Source organism: Somniosus microcephalus, chromosome 18 (assembly GCF_052327205.1).
Source record: "Somniosus microcephalus isolate GS21.2 chromosome 18, FLI_Smic_1.0, whole genome shotgun sequence".
Taxonomy (NCBI): Eukaryota; Metazoa; Chordata; class Chondrichthyes; order Squaliformes; family Somniosidae; genus Somniosus; species Somniosus microcephalus.
In genome coordinates this window covers 63,835,766-63,859,501 of record NC_141004.1, presented here as the reverse complement: position 1 = coordinate 63,859,501, position 23,736 = coordinate 63,835,766, and the positions used below count along the sequence as shown (strand labels likewise).

General features: G+C 49.1%; 1 protein-coding gene across 1 annotated transcript in view; it reads left to right on the top strand.

The window, feature by feature from the left end:
• Positions 1-23,736, top strand: part of LOC147105325 (ras association domain-containing protein 8-like) — a 72,792-nt gene that overhangs the window by 24,489 nt on the left and 24,567 nt on the right. The window contains exon 3 of the mRNA XM_086011583.1: positions 12,616-12,742. Coding sequence (XP_085867709.1) covers positions 12,616-12,742 — 127 coding nt within the window. The remainder of the gene's footprint in view (positions 1-12,615; positions 12,743-23,736) is intronic.

Sequence of the window (23,736 nt, the reverse complement as noted above, 5' to 3'; positions counted from 1 at the left end):
GCCTGCAGACCACAGCGTGTGAGCAACCCAAACTCCACAACCAGCCTGCAGACCACAGCGCGTGAGCAACCCAAACTCCACAACCAGCCTCCAGGCCACAGCGTGTGAGCAACCCAAACTCCACAACCAGCCTCCAGACCACAGCTCGTGAGCAACCCAAACTCCACAACCAGCCTGCAGACCACAGCGCGTGAGCAACCCAAACTCCACAACTAGCCTCCAGACCACAGCGTGTGAGCAACCCAAACTCCACAACCAGCCTGCAGACCACAGCGTGTGAGCAACCCAAACTCCACAACCAGCCTCCAGACCACAGCGCGTGAGCAACCCAAACTCCACAACCAGCCTCCAGACCACAGCGCGTGAGCAACCCAAACTCCACAACCAGCCTCCAGACCACAGCGCGTGAGCAACCCAAACTCCACAACCAGCCTGCAGACCACAGCGCGTGAGCAACCCAAACTCCACAACCAGCCTGCAGACCACAGCGCGTGAGCAACCCAAACTCCACAACCAGCCTGCAGACCACAGCGCGTGAGCAACCCAAACTCCACAACCAGCCTGCAGACCACAGCGCGTGAGCAACCCAAACTCCACAACCAGCCTGCAGACCACAGCGTGTGAGCAACCCAAACTCCACAACCAGCCTGCAGACCACAGCGCGTGAGCAACCCAAACTCCACAACCAGCCTCCAGGCCACAGCGTGTGAGCAACCCAAACTCCACAACCAGCCTCCAGACCACAGCGCGTGAGCAACCCAAACTCCACAACCAGCCTGCAGACCACAGCGCGTGAGCAACCCAAACTCCACAACCAGCCTGCAGACCACAGCGTGTGAGCAACCCAAACTCCACAACCAGCCTGCAGACCACAGCGCGTGAGCAACCCAAACTCCACAACCAGCCTGTAGACCACAGCGTGTGAGCAACCCAAACTCCACAACCAGCCTGCAGACCACAGCGTGTGAGCAACCCAAACTCCACAACCAGCCTGCAGACCACAGCGTGTGAGCAACCCAAACTCCACAACCAGCCTCCAGACCACAGCGCGTGAGCAACCCAAACTCCACAACCAGCCTCCAGACCACAGCGTGTGAGCAACCCAAACTCCACAACCAGCCTCCAGACCACAGCGCGTGAGCAACCCAAACTCCACAACCAGCCTCCAGACCACAGCGTGTGAGCAACCCAAACTCCACAACCAGCCTCCAGACCACAGCGTGTGAGCAACCCAAACTCCACAACCAGCCTCCAGACCACAGCGCGTGAGCAACCCAAACTCCACAACCAGCCTCCAGACCACAGCGCGTGAGCAACCCAAACTCCACAACCAGCCTGCAGACCACAGCGCGTGAGCAACCCAAACTCCACAACCAGCCTCCAGACCACAGCGCGTGAGCAACCCAAACTCCACAACCAGCCTCCAGACCACAGCGCGTGAGCAACCCAAACTCCACAACCAGCCTGCAGACCACAGCGCGTGAGCAACCCAAACTCCACAACCAGCCTCCAGACCACAGCGCGTGAGCAACCCAAACTCCACAACCAGCCTCCAGACCACAGCGCGTGAGCAACCCAAACTCCACAACCAGCCTCCAGACCACAGCGCGTGAGCAACCCAAACTCCACAACCAGCCTGCAGACCACAGCACGTGAGCAACCCAAACTCCACAACCAGCCTCCAGACCACAGCGCGTGAGCAACCCAAACTCCACAACCAGCCTCCAGACCACAGCGCGTGAGCAACCCAAACTCCACAACCAGCCTCCAGACCACAGCGCGTGAGCAACCCAAACTCCACAACCAGCCTGCAGACCACAGCGTGTGAGCAACCCAAACTCCACAACCAGCCTGCAGACCACAGCGCGTGAGCAACCCAAACTCCACAACCAGCCTGCAGACCACAGCGTGTGAGCAACCCAAACTCCACAACCAGCCTGCAGACCACAGCGCGTGAGCAACCCAAACTCCACAACCAGCCTGCAGACCACAGCGCGTGAGCAACCCAAACTCCACAACCAGCCTCCAGACCACAGCGCGTGAGCAACCCAAACTCCACAACCAGCCTCCAGACCACAGCGCGTGAGCAACCCAAACTCCACAACCAGCCTCCAGACCACAGCGTGTGAGCAACCCAAACTCCACAACCAGCCTGCAGACCACAGCGCGTGAGCAACCCAAACTCCACAACCAGCCTCCAGACCACAGCGCGTGAGCAATGCCACAGCTGATCCACTAAAACTGGTTTACTGAGACAATTGACACCTCGTAATTATAACGTATATTACAGCTGCTTAAACAGCGAATAGCCAAGCCATACATACCAGGAACACGTCCCAGGATTGATCGCCAGCCTGTGCTGATTTAGCTTTTTTTATATTTGTTCATGGGATCTAGGCATCGCCGGCAAGGCCTGCATTTATTGCTCATCCCTAATTGCTCTTGAGAAGGTGGTGAGCTGCCTTTTCGAACCGCTGCAGTCCGTGTGGTGAAGGTACTCCCACAGTGCTGTTAGGGAGGGAGTTCTTATTATTGTGTTTCGTAGCGGTTTGTTACAACTGAGTGGCTTGCTAGGCCATTTCAGAGGGCAGTTAAGAGTCACCTATAGGCCAGACCAGGTAAGGACGGCAGATTTCCTTCTCTAAAGGACATTAGTGAACCAGATGGGTCTTTATGACAATCCGATGGTTTCATGGTCACCATTAATGATACTAGCTTTTTATTCCAGATTTATTTAATTAGCTGAATTTAAATTCCCCAGCTGCCGTGGTGGAATTTGAACTCACGTCTCTGGATCATTAGTCCAGGTCTCTGGAATACTAGCCCAGTGACATTACCAGTGGCTTTAGCTTAGGGAAAGGAATATTAGCTGGTATTCCCGCTCTGGGGGAAGTGTATGTATGGGGGTTGGGGAAGGACGTAATGATGCGATGCCCCTATGGTTGAATAACATGTTGACTGTAGAGACTCAGCGAGATGGGTTAGGGAAGAGGGGATATAGATGTGAACGCACTGTTAAAGTGAAAGATCTTTAGGATGGTTTTAAAGGTTGAGAAGGGATGATGAGGAGCTGCTGGGACAGGCCATCTCTGAGGGCGGGGCACAATAGCTGAAGAAGAAACCAGCAATGGTGGGGTGGAGGGAACAGGCTGTGAGGAGTGAAGACTGTCCACAGGAATGTTTGGCTAGTGGAGGTTACTGTGGCCGGGTTCAATGAGGAGACCATGGAACAATTTGACAGTGAGGGTAAGGTCAGTCTGCTGGGACACGGGGAAGTAGTGGGGCTTGGTGAGGACAGGGATGATGGAAGTCCAGAGAATAGTGTAAGTGAGGATGTGGGCCATGCCACTTTGAACTCATGAAGCGTGGAGGCAGAGAGGCTGGCAAGAACAACATTGATCAAATTGAGTCTCAAAGTAATAAAGGTACAGAAAAGGGTTTAGTTAGCAGAGAGGGAGAGAAAGGGGTGGAAGTAGGTGACATTTTAGTAATGGATTTTAGTAATGGGTCAGATCTGGGGCAGGCAGCTGAGCTCATTCTTGACCAGAATGCCAATGTTACATATTGTTGTGACAACTGACCCCATATTCTGAGATAATGTGATCCCGTGGAGCATCTAAATGATGGGGATTGGGGGGAATGTATGGGAATGACCATGGGAGAGGAATGTATGGGAATGGCCATGGGAGAGGATTGTATGGGAATGACCATGGGAGAGGATTGTATGGGAATGACCATGGGAGAGGATTGTATGGGAATGGCCATGGGAGAGGATTGTATGGGAATGGCCATGGGAGAGGATTGTATGGGAATGGCCATGGGAGAGGGTTGTATGGGAATGACCATGGGAGAGGATTGTATGGGAATGACCATGGGAGAGGATTGTATGGGAATGACCATGGGAGAGGATTGTATGGGAATGGCCATGGGAGAGGATTGTATGGGAATGGCCATGGGAGAGGATTGTATGGGAATGACCATGGGAGAGGATTGTATGGGAATGACCATGGGAGAGGATTGTATGGGAATGGCCATGGTAGGAGAACAAAAGTGAATTGTGAAGGAGAGATCTTCAACAAGAATGGTTGGTCAATGGTGTGAATGCAGCTGAGAGGCCAAGGAAGAATAATCAAAGACACACTGGGGGTAATTTTAACTACAAAAAATGGGCGGGTTGGGGTCCACTGGGGTGTTAAAATTTGAAAAATCTTAAACCCGACCCCAACCTGCGGGACAGCGGGGAGGGCGAGCGACCAACCCGCTCCCAGGAGGTGGGTTGGCCATTTAAATATTATAATGAGGCTGCGAGTCTCATATTTAACCTGTATTCCAGGTTTAACCCTGGCTGGCCGTGTTTCCGGGGCCTCGGGAAACCCGGCAGCTGAAGGGAGGCGAGGACTGCTTTGCAGCACTCCTTGCGGGTCAGGAGGAGCAGGAGTGCCTCCTCCCAGCCCCCCAGGCTTACCTTCTGCCCTGCCCGCCATCGGAACCCCCTCCCCTGAAGCCATCAGACCCCACCCCCTATCCAAAGACTCCCGGTATCGGAGCCTCCCAGGGATCGGACGCCCCCAGGTTCCGAACTTCCCCCCAGGGATTGGGAATCACCCCCACTAAGCGCAGGACCACCCCCCCCCCACCCCCACGTTCCCACTAATCCAGCTCCTGCTCCTGGGGCTGCGGCCTCCTCCGGAGCATTCCCCGCCCATCAGGGAGCCAAACCTGGAAAAAAAAGACGCACACCGCAGAGTTAAAACTTTCAGGTATCCCCAAACAAAACTCCTCCCCCCAAACTCCCCCCTCCCCCACCGCTGACGGAACCCACCCCAAGTCAGCATCGGGGCCATTCTTTCTGTTTGTGCAGTTACTGCGCCTGAGCGCAACGTGAGCATTCTACAGGTGCCAGACTCAGGCCCTTCCTATCTCGGTTAAAGATTACTTTAAATTTGAGAAAAGCGCCTGACTTTGGTTGTGTTGGTGGGAGCACAAGGCAGGATTTTAGAATTGCATTCCACATATTCAGAATGTAGCGGTTATCAAAATTAGAAATGCCATTTTATTAAGTGTAACCTCGTTGCAGTCGGTGTCAGCGCAGCTGCCTCTAGCCTACAGTGTGCTGCTTGGGGTCATTTATATATTGGAACTAAGCAAAACAGAAAATAACAATTCAAAACGCGGAACTAGAGACACTCTCACCACAAACCCTCGGAGCACAGCAGAAAGAAAGGGTTGAATCTTTTATCCTGCATTTCACATCCCCTCAGGGCATCCCTAAGCACGTCACAGCCAATGAATTACTTTTGAAATGTTGTCACTCTTGTTTTGTAGGCAACTGCAGCATTCAATTTACACACAGCAAGGCCCCACCAACAGCAGAGAGAAGAATGATCCATCAATCCGCTTTTGGTGGGGGTGTTGGATCAGGGATGAATATTTGCCAGGACACCGGGAGAGCTCCCTGCTTTTTAAAAAAAAAGTACCATGTGAAATTTTACAATCGAGCAGGCAGACATGGCCTCGGTTAACGTCTCATCCAAAAGACCACGGTCTAGAAAATCGAGCGCACCCACATTTGAGCGCAGGGAGGGCAGAGCATGATCCCAGCACCAAAATGGTGAGTCCCGAGGCACCCCGATAGTGGGCCTCAGGCCTCATTTCCATAATGGCGGCGAGAGTGAGAGGCAAAGTGTGTTTGAAGATCAGGTGCTGCAACGCTAGCAGCGGCACTCAGGTAAGAGCAAAAGGGGGGTGACCAGGTCGGGAGTTAGTGGTGGTCGAGCAATCAATAGCTGGTGAGGGGAGATGTTTAGCCATGGGGGTGCAATTGGTGGCTGGCGGGTGTGCGGGGGCAGTGTACATGGCGGGGTTTGTGGGGAAACAACAGTAGTGGCCTGCATTCTTTTAGTGTGGGGTCGGGGTGAGCACTCCTGCTCCTCCTGGCTCCAAATTCAGGTAAGCATATTTTGAGAACTTACCTTGTTGGTTGCGGCATAACAGGCGGTCACTAAAGTAGGCCTGGTTTTCCTGAGTTTGCTCAGGGAGCCTCAAGCAGCTGTTAGGCCCCATATTGTCATGTGCAAAGGGCCTAGTGCCTGTTTCGCGTCAATCTTTTGGTCTTTACCAGTATGGCGGGCAACGCACTTCCGACTCATAATGAGTGCACACCTCCTGCCCCACATGTTGCAGGCCTAGGAAGCCATTTGCCACCCGGAAAACTGGTGCTACACCCATAATTGCTAGGCCCGTACCCCCATCAGTGCTGCACTTCCCCAGTTTGCGGTGCCTGCTGTACATGGTCCATGTCTCTGAGGCATACAGCAGGGCGGGTATCACTGCTGCTCTGTAGACCATGAGCTTAGTGCCGGGTTTGAGGTCCTGGTCTTCAAACACTCTCTTCCTCAGGTGACCGAAGGCTGCACTGGCACACTGAAGGTGGTGTTGGACTTCGTCGTCGACGTCTGCCCTTGTTGACAGTAGGCTCCTGAGGTATGGAAAGTGGTCCATGTTGTCCAAGGCCTTGTCATGGATTTTGATAATCGGGGGGCAGTACTGTGTGGCGGGGGCAGGTTGGTGGAGGACTTTTGTCTTACGGATGTTTAGTGTAAGGCCTATGCTCTCGTACACTTTGGTAAAGGTGTTGACGATGGTTTGGAGTTCGACCTCCATTGGCAGGATAGGCGCACCAACGCCAGTGTTCTCGCTCAGGCCAACATCCCCAGCATCGAAGCTCTGACCACGCTCGATCAGCTCCGATGGACAGGTCACATTGTCCGCATGCCCGATACGAGACTCCCAAAACAAGCGCTCTATTCGGAGCTCCGGCACGGCAAGAGAGCCCCAGGTGGGCAGAGGAAACGCTTCAAGGACACCCTCAAAGCCTCCTTTGATTAAGTGCAACAACCCCACCGACACCTGGGAATCCCTGGCCCAACACCGCACAAAGTGGAGGAGAAGCATCCGGGAAGGGGCCGAACACCTCGAGTCTCTTCGCCGGATCAAGCGAAAGCCAAGCGCAGGCAGCGCAAGGAGCGCACGTCAACCCAAGCACCCCACCCACCCGCCCCTTTAACCACTGTCTGCCCCACCTGTGACAGAGACTGTGGGTCCCGCATTGGACTCATCAGTCACCTGAGAACTCATTCTTAATGTGGAAGCAAGTCATCCTCGGTTCCGAGGGACTGCCTAAGATGTAAGAGGAAGAAGACTTCCCCAGTACGGCACCGAAGAGTCAGCCTAGGTTACACGCTCAAGTCTTGGAGCAAGGCTTCAACCCACAACCTTTGGCCTCAGGTGAGAGTGTAATAACTGAGTCAAGCTGACACTTCAGCAAGCTCTGAGAAAATCAGCCCTGACATTTAACACAGTCTATTATTTGTGGTTTTGTGATGCTTGCTGATTTTAAGCTCTCCTCAAATTCACCGAAAATATCCAAAATCTCATAAATTTTTTAAATATAAATAATCATTCTGCCTGGAAATGAGGCTTCTGAATATTAATTTACCAGCACTTATTGTGTTGATATGAAATTCCTGTGTCCTATGTTTTAACAGACGTGTTAATAATTTTATTTTATGATACTGGTGCACCTATTAAAAAAGCAGACAAAGGAATTTCATATTTGTACATTCAATGTTCATGTGATGACTTTTAAAGATCCTCATTTCTGGACATTCATTCTACGTTCCAATGCCTATCCTTGTGTCGAATATTTATTGCCTGTTTGATATTACAACTGAATAATAAGAAAGACTTGCATTTATACAGCTCCTTTCACAATGTCAAAGCGCTTTACAGCCAAGGAAATACATTTGGAGTCACTGTTGTAATGTGGGAAACGCGGCAGCCAATTTGCGCACAGCAAGCTCCCACAAACAGCAATGTGATAATGACCTGATAATCTGTTTTTTTTAGTGATGTTGATTGAGGGATAAATATTGGCCAGGATAACTCCCCTGCTCTTCTTCGAAATAGTGCCATGGGATCTCAATCGGCAGATTGTAGAACGAGCATCCGAGCTGAATTTATTCCGCTCCTGCCCGGCGAGGGCGGTTAAATTCGGGGCTCTCGTGTTGTTCCTTTTCCCGTGTTGCTTTCCTGGAATAAATACCCTCTTGGTGCCAGCTTGGCTCAGTGGGTAGCACTCTTTTCTCTGAGTCAGTAGGTTGTGGGTTAATCGCCACTATAGAGTTGGGCACAAAAATAGAAAGAAAGAAAGAAGAAAGACTTGCATTTCTATAGCGCCTTTCACAACCTCGGGACATCACAAAACGCTTTACAGCCAATGAAGTACTTTTGAACTGTAGTCACTGTTGTAATGTGGGAAACGCAACAACCAATTTGTGCACAGCAAGCTCCCACAAACAGCAATGTGATAATGACCAGATGATCTGTTTTTTTTAGTGATGTTGATTGAAGGATAAATATTGGCCAGTACACCGGGGATAACTCCCCTGCTCTTCTTCAAAATAGTGCCATGGGATCTTTTACGTACACCTGAGAGGGCAGACGGGGCCTCGGTTTAACATCTCATCTGAAAGATGGCACCGCCGACAGTGCAGCACTCCCTCAGTACTCCACTGGGAGTGTCAGCCTAAATCTAGGCTGATACTCCAGAAAAGTATATCATTGGCTGTAAAGTGCTTTGGGACGTCCTGAGGTCATGCAAGGCGCTATATAAATGTAAGTCTTTCTTTCTTCTTTCTTTCTTTTGTACTACTTGTGGAAGAGCAGGGAGCGTATTCCTGGTGTTCTGGCCAACATTTCTCCTGCGACCAAAAACAGACGATCTGGTCGTTCAATAATTTGCACATTGTTGGGATCTTGCTGCGTGCAGATTGGCTGTGGTGTTTCCCTACATAACAACAGTCTTTGCACTTCAAACGTAATCCATTGGCTGTGAAGTACTTTGGGATGTCCTGACACTGTGATAAAATGCTACATAATTGTAGTTTCCTTCAAGGGGAAGAGAAATCGCAATATTTCAAGTTGATAGCCTTCAGTTCCTCTTTTGTCCAGCAGTTCCAAAACCGGGCCATCTTTCCCCGTCAGGGAGCTTTAGCAGATGCATTTTCTTGAAGATCTGGGTGCCGCTTCCCTGCCCGAAAATACGGTAATAATCAGCCACCCACTGCCTCCGATAAGCACCACCCGATGTCAGGATAAATGGATTGGCGCTGACCTCTCATTACACCCAACCTGTCAGAACAAAGAGTCACATTATAGGTTTCTGCCATGTTCTAAGGAGCCCAGCAACAGACCTGTAATTACCACAAGAAATTAGGCGCTTTAAATATCGTTTTTTTTAATATCCTAACAGGTGAAACTTGCCCCTAAGGCACTTCAGATGAGATACATGGTTTACAAAGGAGATTAAAGGACTCAGCTGATTAGGTCAGAGATGTTGTATTCTCAGGTGCTCATTACTCTAATGGTCCCTATTCACAGATGCGTGCGCTGTTATTTAGGGCCGTTTTAACAGTCGGTTAAATGATAATGTAATCAGACCGTTATTGTGTACATTATGAAAGCTCGCTGTGCAAATGCTGATGAGGGTTCATTCTGAATTCTGTAAACCCATGTACACTTTCTTGTCTCTTTCTATTCTATCGATACTACTACAGTCAGTGTTTCTCTGAACTTCTCCTATCTAGATGTTCCAAATATACCATTCTACAAGGTCTTGCTTCTTCCTCTCTGTATCCTCACTGTCTTCAAATGAACAACAATAACTTTATATAGCACCTTTAATGTAGTAAAACCTCCCAAGGCGCTTCACAGAATCAGAGAGAAATTGACACCAAGCCAAAGAAGGAGATATTAGGGCAAGGGACCAAATACTTGGTCAAAGTGGTAGGTTTTAAGGAGCATCTTAAAGGAGGAAAGAGAAGTAGAGAGACGGAAAGGTTTAGGGAGGGAATTCCAGAGCTGAGGGCCTAGATGGCTGAAGGAATGGTGGAGCGAAGGAAGTGGTGGATGCATAAGAGGCCAGAGTTGGAGGAACGTAGAGTTCTCGGAGGGTTGTAGGGCTAGAGGAGGTTTCGGAGAACTCTAACTCAAAATCTTCCTCTCTCAGGACCTCAAAATGAGAACACATTACCTTCCTCAGTCCTCCCTTCATTTTACAATCGACAGACGTTTAAAGCATACACTTAGTAGCATCGAATCACTACATTTGCCTTACCTTCTCTCCTGCACTTTTCAACCTTGGTGGTGTCCTGCACTATAGGCCTTGGCCCTTCAGCCTAGTGTTTCTTAATTTTAAAATAGACATTTATTACTAGATTCACAGCTGTATCCAGCAGTAAATAGGGTTTCAAGCTGTCAGGTTTTAGAGCAGGATGTCCATACATGACCAAAAGATAATCTCAGTGTGCGATGTTAGTAACACATTACCACGTTCATATTGTAGCATTCAGTTGCTATCTTAAATGGATTTGTTAAAGGAACCAGTAGAAGAATCCTACGTCAATCACCAGGAACAATATGATCTATCGAATATTGGTTTAAATCGCTCCTCATGGCATTTCTTGTTATTTGATACCTCAGGGCTGAATTGTTGTCTTGTTTATGGTGAGCTAGAGTTGCCAACCCTCCAGGATTGCCCTGGAGTCTCCAGGAATTGAAGATTGATCTCCTGGACGCTGCTCATAGAGTCATAGAGTTATACCGCACAGAAAGAGGCCCTTCGGCCCATCGTGTCCGCGCCGGCCATCAAGCCCTATCTATTCTAATTCAATTTTCCAGCACTTGGTCCATAGCCTTGTATGCTATGGCATTTCAAGTGCTCATCTAAATGCTTCTTGAATGTTGTGAGGGTTCCTGCCTCCACCACCCTTTCAGGCAGTGAGTTCCAGATTCCAGCCACCCTCTGGGTGAAAAGGTTTTTCCTCAAATTCCCTCTAAACCTCCTGTCCCTTATCTTGAAACTCTGCCCTCTGGTTATTGACCCCTCTACTAAGGGGAAAAGTTCCTTTCTATTTACCCTATCTATGCCCCTCATAATTTTGTACACCTCAATCAGGTCCCCCCTCAGCCTTCTCTGCTCTAAGGAAAACAACCCCAGCCTGTCCAGTCTCCCTTCATAGCTGAAGCGCTCCAGCCCAAGTAACATCCTGGTGAATCTCCTCTGCACCCTCTCCAATGCAATCTCATCCTTCCTATAGTGTGGTGACCAGGACTGCACACAGTTCCGGTCGCTGCTGTCAGAAACCCTGGGAGAAAAATCATAGGGACATTAAAACAAATGGCAAGCTTTTTTTTCCCTCCATTTTCTTTGAACACTTTTGGTTTTTTAGTTATAAAAGTATTGGCGATGAGAAAAAGGACTGTTTGACTTGGAGTGGTTGGAGGTGGGAGGTCATGTGATGAACACGTCCAAGAATACGTCCAGCCAGAGTTGGCAGCCCTATAGCGAGCTCTGCCACGTGGCTTGAATTACGTAGTGCAACCTTAATAAAAATGTGCTAACACATTCTTGCATAATGCCTGGCGACCAGTATTTAGCCAGGTCGATGCCTTTCTTTGAATCCCGGGCAGTGCCATTTCCTGCCATCGTGTTCATTACAAATATTGCACAGCGTGATTTCACCCAGTTGTCTCTGAGTTGTGGACACTGTGGCGGGTTCCTACACAGAGAATGGGAGGGCTGGGAGTTCAGCTGGTTTTACACCGACCTTAGAGGATGCTTCCATCGCCGTAAACCAATGCGTGAGTCTCCCACACCAGCCGACATCCCCAATGTAAATTCGCCGGACTCACTAAGAGCGACCGGCTGGGAAGACCCGGTAAATAAATTAGGACTTCCGTGGAAAAGAAAATCAGCCGAGGTGTAAAGCAGGCGGCCAATCCGCTTTCAGCGCATTTTGCGCAACTGGCAAAGACCAATTTCACCCCCGTTGTCTTTGGATGGCCATCCTTAACATACCTGGCAAGCCTAAATCACGATCACTGCAGATCTAAGCACCGGGGAGCCATCACCGTAAGAAAGCCTCCAAGGTCAATGTAAAAGCAGGTTAGGAAGAATAGAATATTGACCTTCCACCTCTGGGATATAGGATCAAATCCAGTGAAGGAAAATATGAACATAGGAACAGGAGGAGGCCATTCAGCCCCTCGAGCCTATTCCACCATTCAATTAGATCATGGCTGATCTGCACCTCAGCTCCATTTACCCGCCTTTGCTCCATATCCCTTGATACCCTTAGCTAACAAAAATCTGTCGATCTCAGTCTCGTAAGCTCCAATTATCCCCCAGCACCCACAGCCTTTTCGGGGGGGGGAGAGAGTTCCCGATTCCCACTACCCTTTGTGTGAAATAGTGCTTCCCGATTTCCCTCCTAAACAGCCTGGCTCTAATTTTAAGATTATGCCCCCTTGTTCTTGACTCCCCTACCAGAGGAAATAGTTTCTCTGTAACTACCCTATCAAATCCTTTTAACATTTTAACAATCAGATCACCCCTCAATCTTCTAAACTCAAGGGAATACAAGCCAAATTTATGTAACCTGTCCTCATCGTGTAACCCTCTGAGCCCCGCTATCATTCTGGTGATGAGGGACTATGTCCACCCTAATCCATTCTAGAACTCAGAACCAAGCAACTTCTCTTTCACTCACGCAGAGGAAACGCAGCGAAATGGAAGATCTGACCAGAGAACTGCGCCAGGCAAACCTCCTCCAGTTCATTCAACAGACGGGGACCAAGGTCAGCATTGTCCCGGCACAGGAGGGACCTGCTGAGGCCATGGGTGAGTAACTACAGACTACTCCTGTCCACTGGGCACTCTGCTCTTTCACTGCAATGCATCGACGAGGCCAATAATTGGACTGAACCGAAGGGTGGGATCCCCAAAACACTGTTTAAAAATCCAGCAATTCCAGGTAATGAACATAAAATATGAATTACTCAGTCCCCAGAAACCAGTGGCCCCCAAGTAAAGGGGAACGGCAGCCCCTTTGTACGTTCTGGGTGTACGTGTCTTAAGTGCAAGCTTCAACTGAGGGTCAAAGGTGAAGTAGCCATAACAGCGCCTCAAATAGCGAGAGGCGGCCTTTCCACTTCTCTTCACAAAAACCCTTAACCTTCGACCCTCAGAAGTTTTTGCGTCATCTTGTCATGAAGGCGTGACAGAGCATTTGTCGTATCTTTATAAAGTAGGTGTGAGGAGGGTTGTGATTTGCGAGTGACTTCGATGTGTCTTGTGTTGCAACCTGTCTATTTTAATTTTAACTAGGCCATCTGTTTTCAACTTTCTATTTTTGATGTCAACTGCGCAGCAAATGTCTGGTTTCTGGGGGTGGGGGGATGGTTTCCATTCCCCCAGTTACTGTCCCTTTTTTTTGGTGTTTTTTTTTTGTCATCCAGTTGCACAGGCTTTTTATTCGGATATCGAAGCTTGGCTGACTCCGACTGCGGCTCCAAAAAAAACCAACCAGGGCCTCAAAATGGAGGTGAGCACCACCAGCGCAGAGAGGAGCAGCCGGTCCTGGGAGTTAGGGGCACTGCACCTGGCCCTGCAGCAGCCTAACAAAGAGCTGGCAAAAAGGCAGGAGCCAGGAAACTCTGCGATACCAGAGAAAAAGAGATGGAATTCAAATAAACATTATAACAAAGTGTCCCGCCTCGCCACAGCGGGGCACAGACACGCCACGCAACCTGCCACTGTAAAGATGGCGGCAGGCGCGTATGCAGTGGGTTGGGGCCGCGTTTCACTATTTTTAATTTTTAGCCCTCCCCCCGGCCCCCATGACCCTCTCTCGCCCATCGTGGGGGAGGGGAGGGGTTGTTAATATTGACCCTCTGATTGCTGTCCAGTGACACATGCTGGCTCATGTATGAGTGGAAATCTTCGAAGGGGCGATGCCCCCACAGTTGAATAACACTCAGTGTCCAAGCTCACACAAGTAAAGAATGGCAACTGGGTTAGGTGTTGGAGGGCGCTTGGGATCTCTGGAATGGTATTCCATCAATGACTCAGTGCTTTCACGAGCGGAAGGGTCAAATGAAGGAACAGCTATTCACCGTGTCTGCAGTGTGTCATAAATCGCAACTTCTACAAGAAGTAACTCAGGAAGTACTACTGAACGGTCAGCTGAGGGCGCCGCCCGAGGAGTATAAATACTCAGGCGTGGGCCCAACTTGGGCAGAGACAGTCTGGAAACAGGAAGCTAGTGACTACTAACTAGACCTCCATGTTTTGTTACAAGTCGATTAAAGCCTTGCTTTATGTACAACCAAGTGCGTCGTGAGTCTTTATTACGTCACAGTGTGTGCACTCTACCAGATGCACTGCAGCAACTCGGCAAGACTTCTTCAACAGCACCTCCCAAACCCGCAACCTCCACTATTTAGCACCTTTAACATAGTAAAACATCCCAAGAAGCTTCACAGGAGCATTATCAATCGAAACCTGACCTCCAAGTTCCCCTCCAAGTCACACAACATCCTGACTTGGAAATATATCGTCGTTCCTTCATTATCGCTGGGTCAAAGTCCTGGAGCTCCCTCCCTCACAGCACTGTGGGAGTACTTTCACCACACGGACTGCAGCGGTTCAAGAAGGCGGCTCACCACCACCTTCTCAAGGGCAGTTAGGGATGGGCAATAAATGCTGGCCTTGCCAGCGACATCCTGAGAAGGAAAAAAAACAGTCACAAGATGAGAAAGACCATTCAGCCCATCCATCCAGAAAGATCCCACAGACCCCCGCCAACCCCATTGCAGCATCTAATTGTTTCTTAAATGATGCCAGGATTTTCATCTCTAGCACTCTATCTGAGAGTCCATGTTGATCAATCTTTGTGTGAAGAAGAATTTCCTGATATCAGTCCTAAGTTTTACTTTGAGCCCTTTCAGCCTGTCTCGGACTTTCATCTCATTTATATTGAAGTCAGTAATTCCGCTGGGGTTCCCTCTGTTTGAAGAGAGCGTGTTGCTCACACCTTCCTTCGTGAATACTCGGAGGAAGGAATCATTCAGAATAGTAACTAACTTCTGCTCATCCGCTTTCAAGACCATTTGCATCTTTTATGATTTTCGCCTTTCATTTGCCTGCCCTTTTATTGCTGAGGTGCTGAAAGAATTTCTTACTATCATGTTTTACATCTTCTCCTAGGCTTTTCTTCAGTGTCTTCCCCTCTGACACTCCTTTAATGTTTTTCTGAAATCGCGGGGCGTGGGGGAGGGGCATCAGCGGGTGAATAGGACATCGCGGGGGGGGTGGGGTGTCGGCTGCACGTGGCGTTCCGATCGCGTGGAATCAGCTTGTTAGGACTGGGTAAACACTCCTGCTCCCCCTGGCCCATAAGCAGTGCAATAAATGCCTTTACCTCATGGATCCGGCCCTTCTCGCCTCCTTTTACCTGCCGGGTTTCCCGAAGCCCGCGAATCCCGGCCGACATTAGTTAATGGAGGCACGCAGCCTCCTTAAAAGATTCCAGTGACCTACCCGCCTCCTGAGAGTGGATTGGTTGCCCACACCCCGCCCCACCCCCCACCCCCGATAAAACCAGGAAGTGGGCAGGCTGGAGTCGGGTCTGAGAATTTGACAATTTTTACCTTCCCACCTGCCCCCAGCCCACCCATCTTTGGGGGTTAAAATTCCCCCCCCATTAATATATCAATGGAAGCTGGTCCTACACAGGAAGTAGCAGAACTCAATGGCATAACATTGCTTATAATTCTTTGCAGGAATATCATAGCTGGGAAGTGAAGCAAAGTAACAGAGTGAATACCTGCAGTCCACTGCTCCGGTCCAGCCACAGGCTCGCTGGGATTTCCTTTCCTGCCCCAGGCCATTTAAACGGAAAACAAGGTGTCTTTCAGGCCTCTACCTGCACCCTTGGAACTTGGAGATAGAGACCTCTTGATGGAGGTCAGCAACCAGAGGTCCTGATTGTAGATGAAATTCTGAGGGGGCTTAAGGAATTAGTGCTATTCTTTAGCCTGTCCCCAGGACCCTCCAGTCAACAAGAGTCCACGGGCAGGCCTGAGCGCCATCTTCCTTCCCTTGCTGGGAAGGACCTGGCTCCTTTACCTCGCTCTGCCAGGCCAACACCACCTGGAAAGCCCCGGAAATCTCAGGGCAGCTTTAAAGGGGAGGGGGGCTGTCAATCCAGGTCGCTACGCATTATTTATTACCTTTGCACCCAGGAACTGAGTGTCAGAAAAATTAGCTCTGATATGTTGATTTGTCCTGTTTGAATTTTTGGGCCTGGAGATTTGAAAAAAGAAAGACAGACTTGCATTTATATAGCGCCTTTCACAACCTCAGGACTTCCCAAAGCGCTTCACAGCCAATGAAATACTTTTGGTGTAATCACTGTTGTAATGGAGGAGACGCGGCAGCCAATTTACGCACAGCAAGCTCCCTCAAACAGCGATGTGATAATAACCAGATAATTTGCTTCAGTGATGGAAAATGCTGGAAAATTTGGGAACTGCTGTTGTCTCATTAGTGGATCAATCCCCAATCAGAATAACAAGAGCTGTTAGTATCAGTAATTTGTGATGGGTTGAGGGATAAATATTGGCCAGGACACCATGGAGAACCTCCCCTGCTCTTCCTTGAAATAGTATTATGGGATCTTTTACAGATTGAAGTGAGAGAGCAGACGGGACCCGCAGTTTACTGTCTCATCTGAAAGACGGCACCTCCGACAATGTAGCATTCCCTCAATAATGCACAGGAGTGCAACCTAGATTATTGTCTCGCGAGTAGGAACTTGAACCCACAACCTTCTGACCCAGGGCCGAGAGTGCTACCCACTGAGCCACAGCTGACACGTTGGAAAATGCTGTTGCTTTATTTGTGGATAAATCCCAAGTCGGACTAACAAGAGCTGTTTGCATCAGTAATTTGAGATGTAACCACATTAACAGGAACGTGGATTTATGTGTGACCCCCTAAATCTCCATGTTCCGAACTGTGCCGCTGACAAAGACGAAAACCTCGGACCAATAAGGCAAGGCTTTGAGGGCGGATTCACCAAGGCTCAGGAGCTGCAGTTGGGGCAACCCTGCTGTACAGTCTACTTTTGGAGAAGGGAAACTGGTGCCAAATAGTGGAGTGTGCAAATGTAAACATACCCCAGCGCACACTTAGCATTCCCCTGGGAAACAGCAACTGTAACGCAGCACGTGTGGTAAAGGGATGTCATGTTGAGTGCGGAAAACTTGACCAATCCGAATTGGGGTCCAATGTGAAAAATAATTGCAATCACAGTTCTGTTCAGCTGATGGCGTGGTACATGCCACGATTGATAGTTCTTTCTCCCTGTGCTGATATTCATGCTGCCCCCTTTCGGCAGGTTCGATGATGCAGCGTGTCGTTAGCAGATGTTCTGTTTGGGCTGCGGGCTTCTTAAAGGGGAAGTCCCTTTAAACCTGCTGCTGGCATCTAACAATTAATTATAACCAACTTCCAGCTTGGTTAATGCTATCTTCATCATTTTTAATTTGATTAAGGAGCTGATTCTATACTGTGGAACTGAGAAAAGGAAAAAAAAATAATACTCGTACAGGACCTCATCATGTTTCCCAGGAAAATCCCAAAGTGTTTCACATGCAATTACATACTTTGAAATGTAATTGGAGCAGTGTGAACAGTTCTGGTCTCCTAATTATAGAAAGGATATAAATGCACTGGAGAAATTGCTAAAAAGATTTACTAGAATGATACCAGAACCAAGAGGTTATACCTATCAGGAAAGATTGAACACGCTCTAGAAAAGAGAAGACTGAGTGGTGACCTGAGAGAGGATCATGAAAGGGTTTGATAGGATAGACATAGAGAAGATGTTTCCACTTACAGACGAGACCAGAACTAGGGACCATAAATATAAGATAGTCACTAATAAATCCAATAGGGAATTCAGGAGAAACTTTTTTACCCAGCGAGTGGTTAGAATGTGGCACTCGCTACCACAGGGAGTAGTTGAGGTGACCAGCGTAGATGCATTTCAGGGCTAGCTAGATAAACACATGAGAGAGAAAGGAACAGAAGGATATGTTGATGGGATAAAACAAAAACAAAAACCTGCGGGTGCTGGAAATCTGAAATTTAAACAAAGAATGCTGGAAACACTCAGCAGGTCAGGAAGCATCTGTGGAGGGAGAAACAGAGTTAACGTTTCAGGTCGATGACCCTTCATCAGAACTGGAAAAAATTGGAGATGTAACAGATTTTAAGCAAGTGTAGGGGCAGGGAGAGGGGGAGGGGAGGAAAGAACAAAAGGGAAGGTTTGGGATAGGGTGGAAGGCAGGAGAGGTTAAAAGGTATGTTGATGGGGTGAGATGAAGTAGGGAGGGAGGAGGCTCGTGTGGAGCATAAACACCGGCATAAACTTGTTGGGCTGAATGGCCTATTCCTGTGCTGTAAATACTATGTAATTTCATTTGTGCACAGGAAGGTCCCACAAGCTGCAGCGAGATGAAGGCCTGTTTAATTTAGTTCGTCATGATGTTGGTTGAGGGAGGAATGTTGACAGGAGAACTCCCTGCTCTTCTTTAAATCGTGGCACAGGATCTTAAAAATGGGCAGCGTTGGGGCTCGGATCGAGATGATGAGGCAGTAAAACTAAAATGGCCAAAGGAGCCAGGAAAGGCTCAAACAACAATGAGGCCTCGAGCAGAAAACAGCTCGTACTGATGGACTGGGATAGTTCAATTGGAGAAATAATGAGCAACGCCTGCTTGCCGGAAATGTGCAGATGTTTCCTGCTCACCATAATGGGGCCTTAGTAGTCCGAGTACCGCCCAAAAAACGGGCGCTACGCCGATCAATTTCTATGCCTGGGTCTCAAAATCAACAGGCCTTTGAAAACCTGTGCAAAGATTGACTACTGCCTGAAGACTGCTCGAAAGAAAATGGGTAACAACACACCAACCTAGAAAACTAGCGAAACCTGACCGACAGTTTCAAAATGCCGGCACCAACCGCCCCACCCCCAAAAAAACTGACAACTCAAAAACCACCCTGAAAATAGACCTATGACATGTGAAAATAAGTAGTTACACTGAGAGTGCAGTGGGACACAGGGTTGCCATAACGTTAGCTGTAAAGTACGCTCATTTAGGTTTCTAACCACGGGCTGTTTTAGAAATTTTGAAGAAGGTGCACACACTGAAAACAAAAGAGTTGTTTTCTAGAAGGTCTGGGGTCATGACCTGCCTAGAAATTCGTGATTGTTGACACTTCATTTGCAATGTTTCCCGTAATTTCTTTTTGGCTGCGCGGGCCCTTTAACTGGCTGTGCGGGCCATTCAATTTTTTGTTATTTCTATTGAAAATCCGGTGAACAGCCTGCGTGGGACCTCCAGCGAGCTGCACGGCCACGCAGCCTGACGGGAGCATTGTTCATTTGGTCTTTTCCAGCATTTTGGGATCTACTCTAATTTTGCCCTTCAAGCCAAAAAAAGAGATAATTATCGCAGAAATATTTTAAATATGAAAATGTACAGACTTCAATACAACTTTGCAGAGTCCAGATCTGGGAATTTAACCCTTGCATTTTACAGCCAAAGTTAATGTTTTGAATCCTTTCTCCTTCTGGACTCAACATCCAGTTCAACAATTTCAGACCATAACCTCTGCCCCTACCTTTTTTTTCCTTTTTTTTCTCTCTCTCAAAAGGCAGCTGTTGATCATTCTGCCATCGCCATTCACACCTCATCTAGAGTCATCTTTTGTTTCTTAACTTGTCCCATTACCATCTCCTTTTGCCTCGCACCATCATCCCTTTTGTCATTTAATCTCTCCTGCCTTCCATCCTATCACAGACCTTCCCTTTTGTTCTTTCCTCCCCTCCCCCCTTTCCCTGCCCCTACACTTGGTTAAAAACCTGATCCATCTCCATCTTTTTCCAGTTCTGATGAAGGGTCATTGCCCGGAAGCGTTAACTCTGTTTCTCTCTCCACAGATGCTGGCTGACCTGCTGAGTATTTCCAGCATTTTCGGTTTTTATTCCCTTTCTCCCTGTTTGCTGGTAAAAAGCATTATGACCTAGAAATTCAGTGGGCTGCGCCACCCGTTAGCACCCAAAGAGGGCACTTAGTGGGTTTTACGCCACTGGCCATGCCTCCCGCTAAATTTAGCGGGACGCTAATGGCAGCGCTAGCCGTTAGCGCTGTGCCGCTACCGATGACGTCATTGGTGTGCGCAGCGCCCCGCTACTGCCCCGAACGCGAAATTTAGTAGCGCACCCTGCTTTAACACTGGTCGCACTTTGTTCACCGGTTCAGGGGGGCCTACCTGCGGCGGTAGAGGCGCTGAGGTGCGGGGCGGCCATTTTTTTTGCTGGTCGCTTGCCAAAACCTCTCCACGCCGCCGTCACCGGCCCCCCGCGTTGTGCCGGCTGTGGCCCAAGAGCCTGGCACTTCTCCTCGGTGCCGGGCTGTTTTGCCGGCACTCGCGCTCTTCGAGCGTGCTGCAGCAGGCCCCTCCCCTTTAAAAAGGGGATGAAGGCCTGTAGTACCGCAGTGCACCGTGCCGCAGTGTGTGGCGCTGCGGCACATTGTGCTGAGATTTTCAGTTGCAGCGCCCCAAGAGGGATGCTGGGCGCCTCGAGCTGCGCCGCGCTTCCCTCTGGGGCGCGCAAACTGAATTTGCGGCGGGCGGCCGCGACTCCTTCCGGGGCGGTACTTCCGGCACCCAGGCGAGGCTGGTGCCCCAAACGGGGCGCCAGTGAATTTCTAGGCCTATAGATTTAAACTTCCGGGGGGGTGCTAAATTTTCAACTTGCCGCCCGGGCTTAAAACCAGTGTTGGGGATCAGCCTTTCGTTATAGAGACCACCTGATTCTCATTCCCATTAAAATCAATGGAAACGAAAGTCGGGCGGTCTCCGTAATGGCCAGCCAATCCACAGCCAATCCCAGTTTGATGCTGGGCGGCCAGTTTAAAATTTACCCCTTCGTCTTCCTCCAGGGTAATTCCATGAGCCTGCGTGCGCATTGCCTCATCACATGAACACCCCCCGCCCCCACCCCCGTGCTTGGCGGGGCAGATTGCTGGGTAGGTGGAGAGGGAGAAAGAAAGAAAGACTTGCATTTACATAGCGCCTTTCACGACCACTGGATGTCTCATAAGCGCTTTATAGCCAATTAAGTATTTTTGAAGTGGAGTCACTGTTGTAATGTGGGAAACGTGGCAGCCAATTTGCGCACACAAAGGCCCCACAAACAGCAATGTGATAATGACCAGATAATTGTTTTTTGTTATGTTGGTTGAGGGATAAATATTGGCCAGGACACTGGGGATAACTCCCTGCTCTTCTTTGAAATAGTGCCGTGGGATCTTTTACGTCCACCTGAGAGAGCAGACGGGGCCTCGGTTTCACATCTCATCCACAAGACAGCACCTCCGACAGTACAACACTTCATCAGTACTGCACTGGAGTGTCAGCCTAGCTTTCTGTGCTCAAGTCCCTGGAGTAGGACTTAAACCCACAGACTTCTGACTCAGAGGCGAGTGTGCAGCCCACTGAGCCACGGGTGACACTGTGGAGAACACGTTGGGAAATTTCAGCTGGATTCTTACTGTGTTTTTGTGAGGTGAACGCTCATCTGAATTACTGTCTTGTTTTTAATCGCACTCCATGAATGCAGCTAATTATTGATTTCAGTCACGCCACAATTAATTAACATTTTTAACACTACAATTACCATTTACATTCATTACAATTAGCTTTTTAATCATATGCCAACTGTCAGTTCAGTCACACTGTAAGGAAATGCTCTACCTCACAAAAAGCTTCTGGCGCATTCAGAGTCCACTCAGACTTTCCCACCTGGCTGTCTCCTCACCACTTAATGACTAATAATCTAACCCACTAAGCACAGGAGCCGCTTGACCCTTGCACGGAACAGCTGAGCTGCGGTGGCTCCTGAGGAGATATTGGAAGAGTGTGAGAAATTTGAATCTATGCTGATTTTTCTCCTAAACCCTGGCTGTCCGCGTAAAACGCGGATGGTTGGGATGTATGGGGGAGGAAAAGGAGCTAAAAATAGAAGTTGGTGGGGTAATGCGTTGCCTGGTGTGGGGCTAAGCCAATTATAGGGTGATTTGATGGAGGTGTTTATAATTATGAAGCGATGAGACAAGTTAGATAGAAACAGACTGTTACCAATGTTTGAGTGGTCTAGAACAAGAGGACATAGATAGAAGATTAAACGTAAGAGATTTAGGGTAGCAAGCAGTATAAACTTTTTACACAGAGGATTGCGAGGCTGTGGGATGTTAGTGATTGAAGCCAAGACTATGTCAACATTTGAAAATAGGTTAGGTTAGTGGTTGAAGGAAAGGGACATAAGGAGCTATGGGAACTGGGCAGGCACATGGGATTAGGAGTAGTATGGAGTATCACAGAATCACAGAAACCCCACAGTGCAGATAGAGGCCATTTCGGCCCATCGAGCCTGCACCGACACATATCCCACCCGATCCCCGTAACCCCACGTATTTAATCCCCCTAACACTAAGGGTCAATTTATCATAGCCAATCAACCTAACCCGCACATCTTTGGACTGTGGGAGGAAACCGGAGCACCAGTCTGTTTCCATGTTGTAATCCTGTGTAATCAGACGAAGGAGGCCCAGGTCCCTGCTCAGGTGGTTGGCCTCATCTAGTGCTGCAGCTTTCACTGAGGAACATCAGCATTAACCAGGGCAAGGTTGTGGGTTCAAGTCCCACTCCAGAGACTTGAGCACAAAAATCTAGGCTGACACTCCAGTGCAGTGCTGAGGGAGTGCTGCACTGTCGGAGGTGCTGTCTTTTGGATGAGACGTTAAACCGAGGCCCCGTCTGCCCTCTCAGGTGGACATAAAAGATCCCATTGCATTATTTTGAAGAAGAGCAGAGGAGTTATCCCTGGTGTCCTGGCCAATATTTATCCCTCAATCAACATCACTAAAAAAAAACGGATTATCTGGTCATTATCACATTGCTGTTTGTGGAGCTTGCTGTGCGTAAATTGGCTGCCGTGTTTCCTACATTACAACAGTGACTGCACTTCAAAAGTACTTCATTGGCTGTAAAGCACTTTGGGGCATGAAAGGCGCTATAGAAATGCAAGTCTGTCTTTTTTTTTCAACAAGGGCCTAAAAATGTGGTCAGTAGCCTCACCGCCCCGTTGCCCTTAACTGCGACTTTCACAGGCTGGGTGTGGATAAAAGGAACACAGGTGGGGTAACGGTACACCTGCCAGATCTACGAGAGGCCATTGCCCTGGGAAAGAAGGGAGCGGGGGCTCAGCGTGTAAAGGCGCTGCACAGTTTGGCACTGAGCCATACAGGCTAGGTAGGCTCCAAGTTCAATCTAATAGCAAAATACTGCGGATGCTGGAAATCCGAAATAACAACAGAAAACGCTGGAAAAACTCAGCAGGCCAGGCAGCATCCGTGGAGAGAGAAACAGAGTCAACGTTTCAGGTCGAGGACCCTTTGTCAGAACTGGAAAAAAGCAGGAAATAGAATAGATTTAAAAGCAAGTGTAGAGGCTAGGAAAAGGGGGAGGGGATGAAAGAACTGCTTTTTTCCAGTTCTGATGAAGGGTCTTCGACCTGAAACGTTGGGCAAGATTTTCATTGGGCCATGGAGGCGGGATTGGAGGCGTGTGGGGGGTTAAAATCCCGAAATCGGGGGGCACGAATCCATCCCGCACCCAACCCACCTCCATGCCAGTTTCAAAGGAGGCGGGTACCCGCCCCGCACTGGGACCCGCCTCCCCAAGGCGGGAAGGGGATT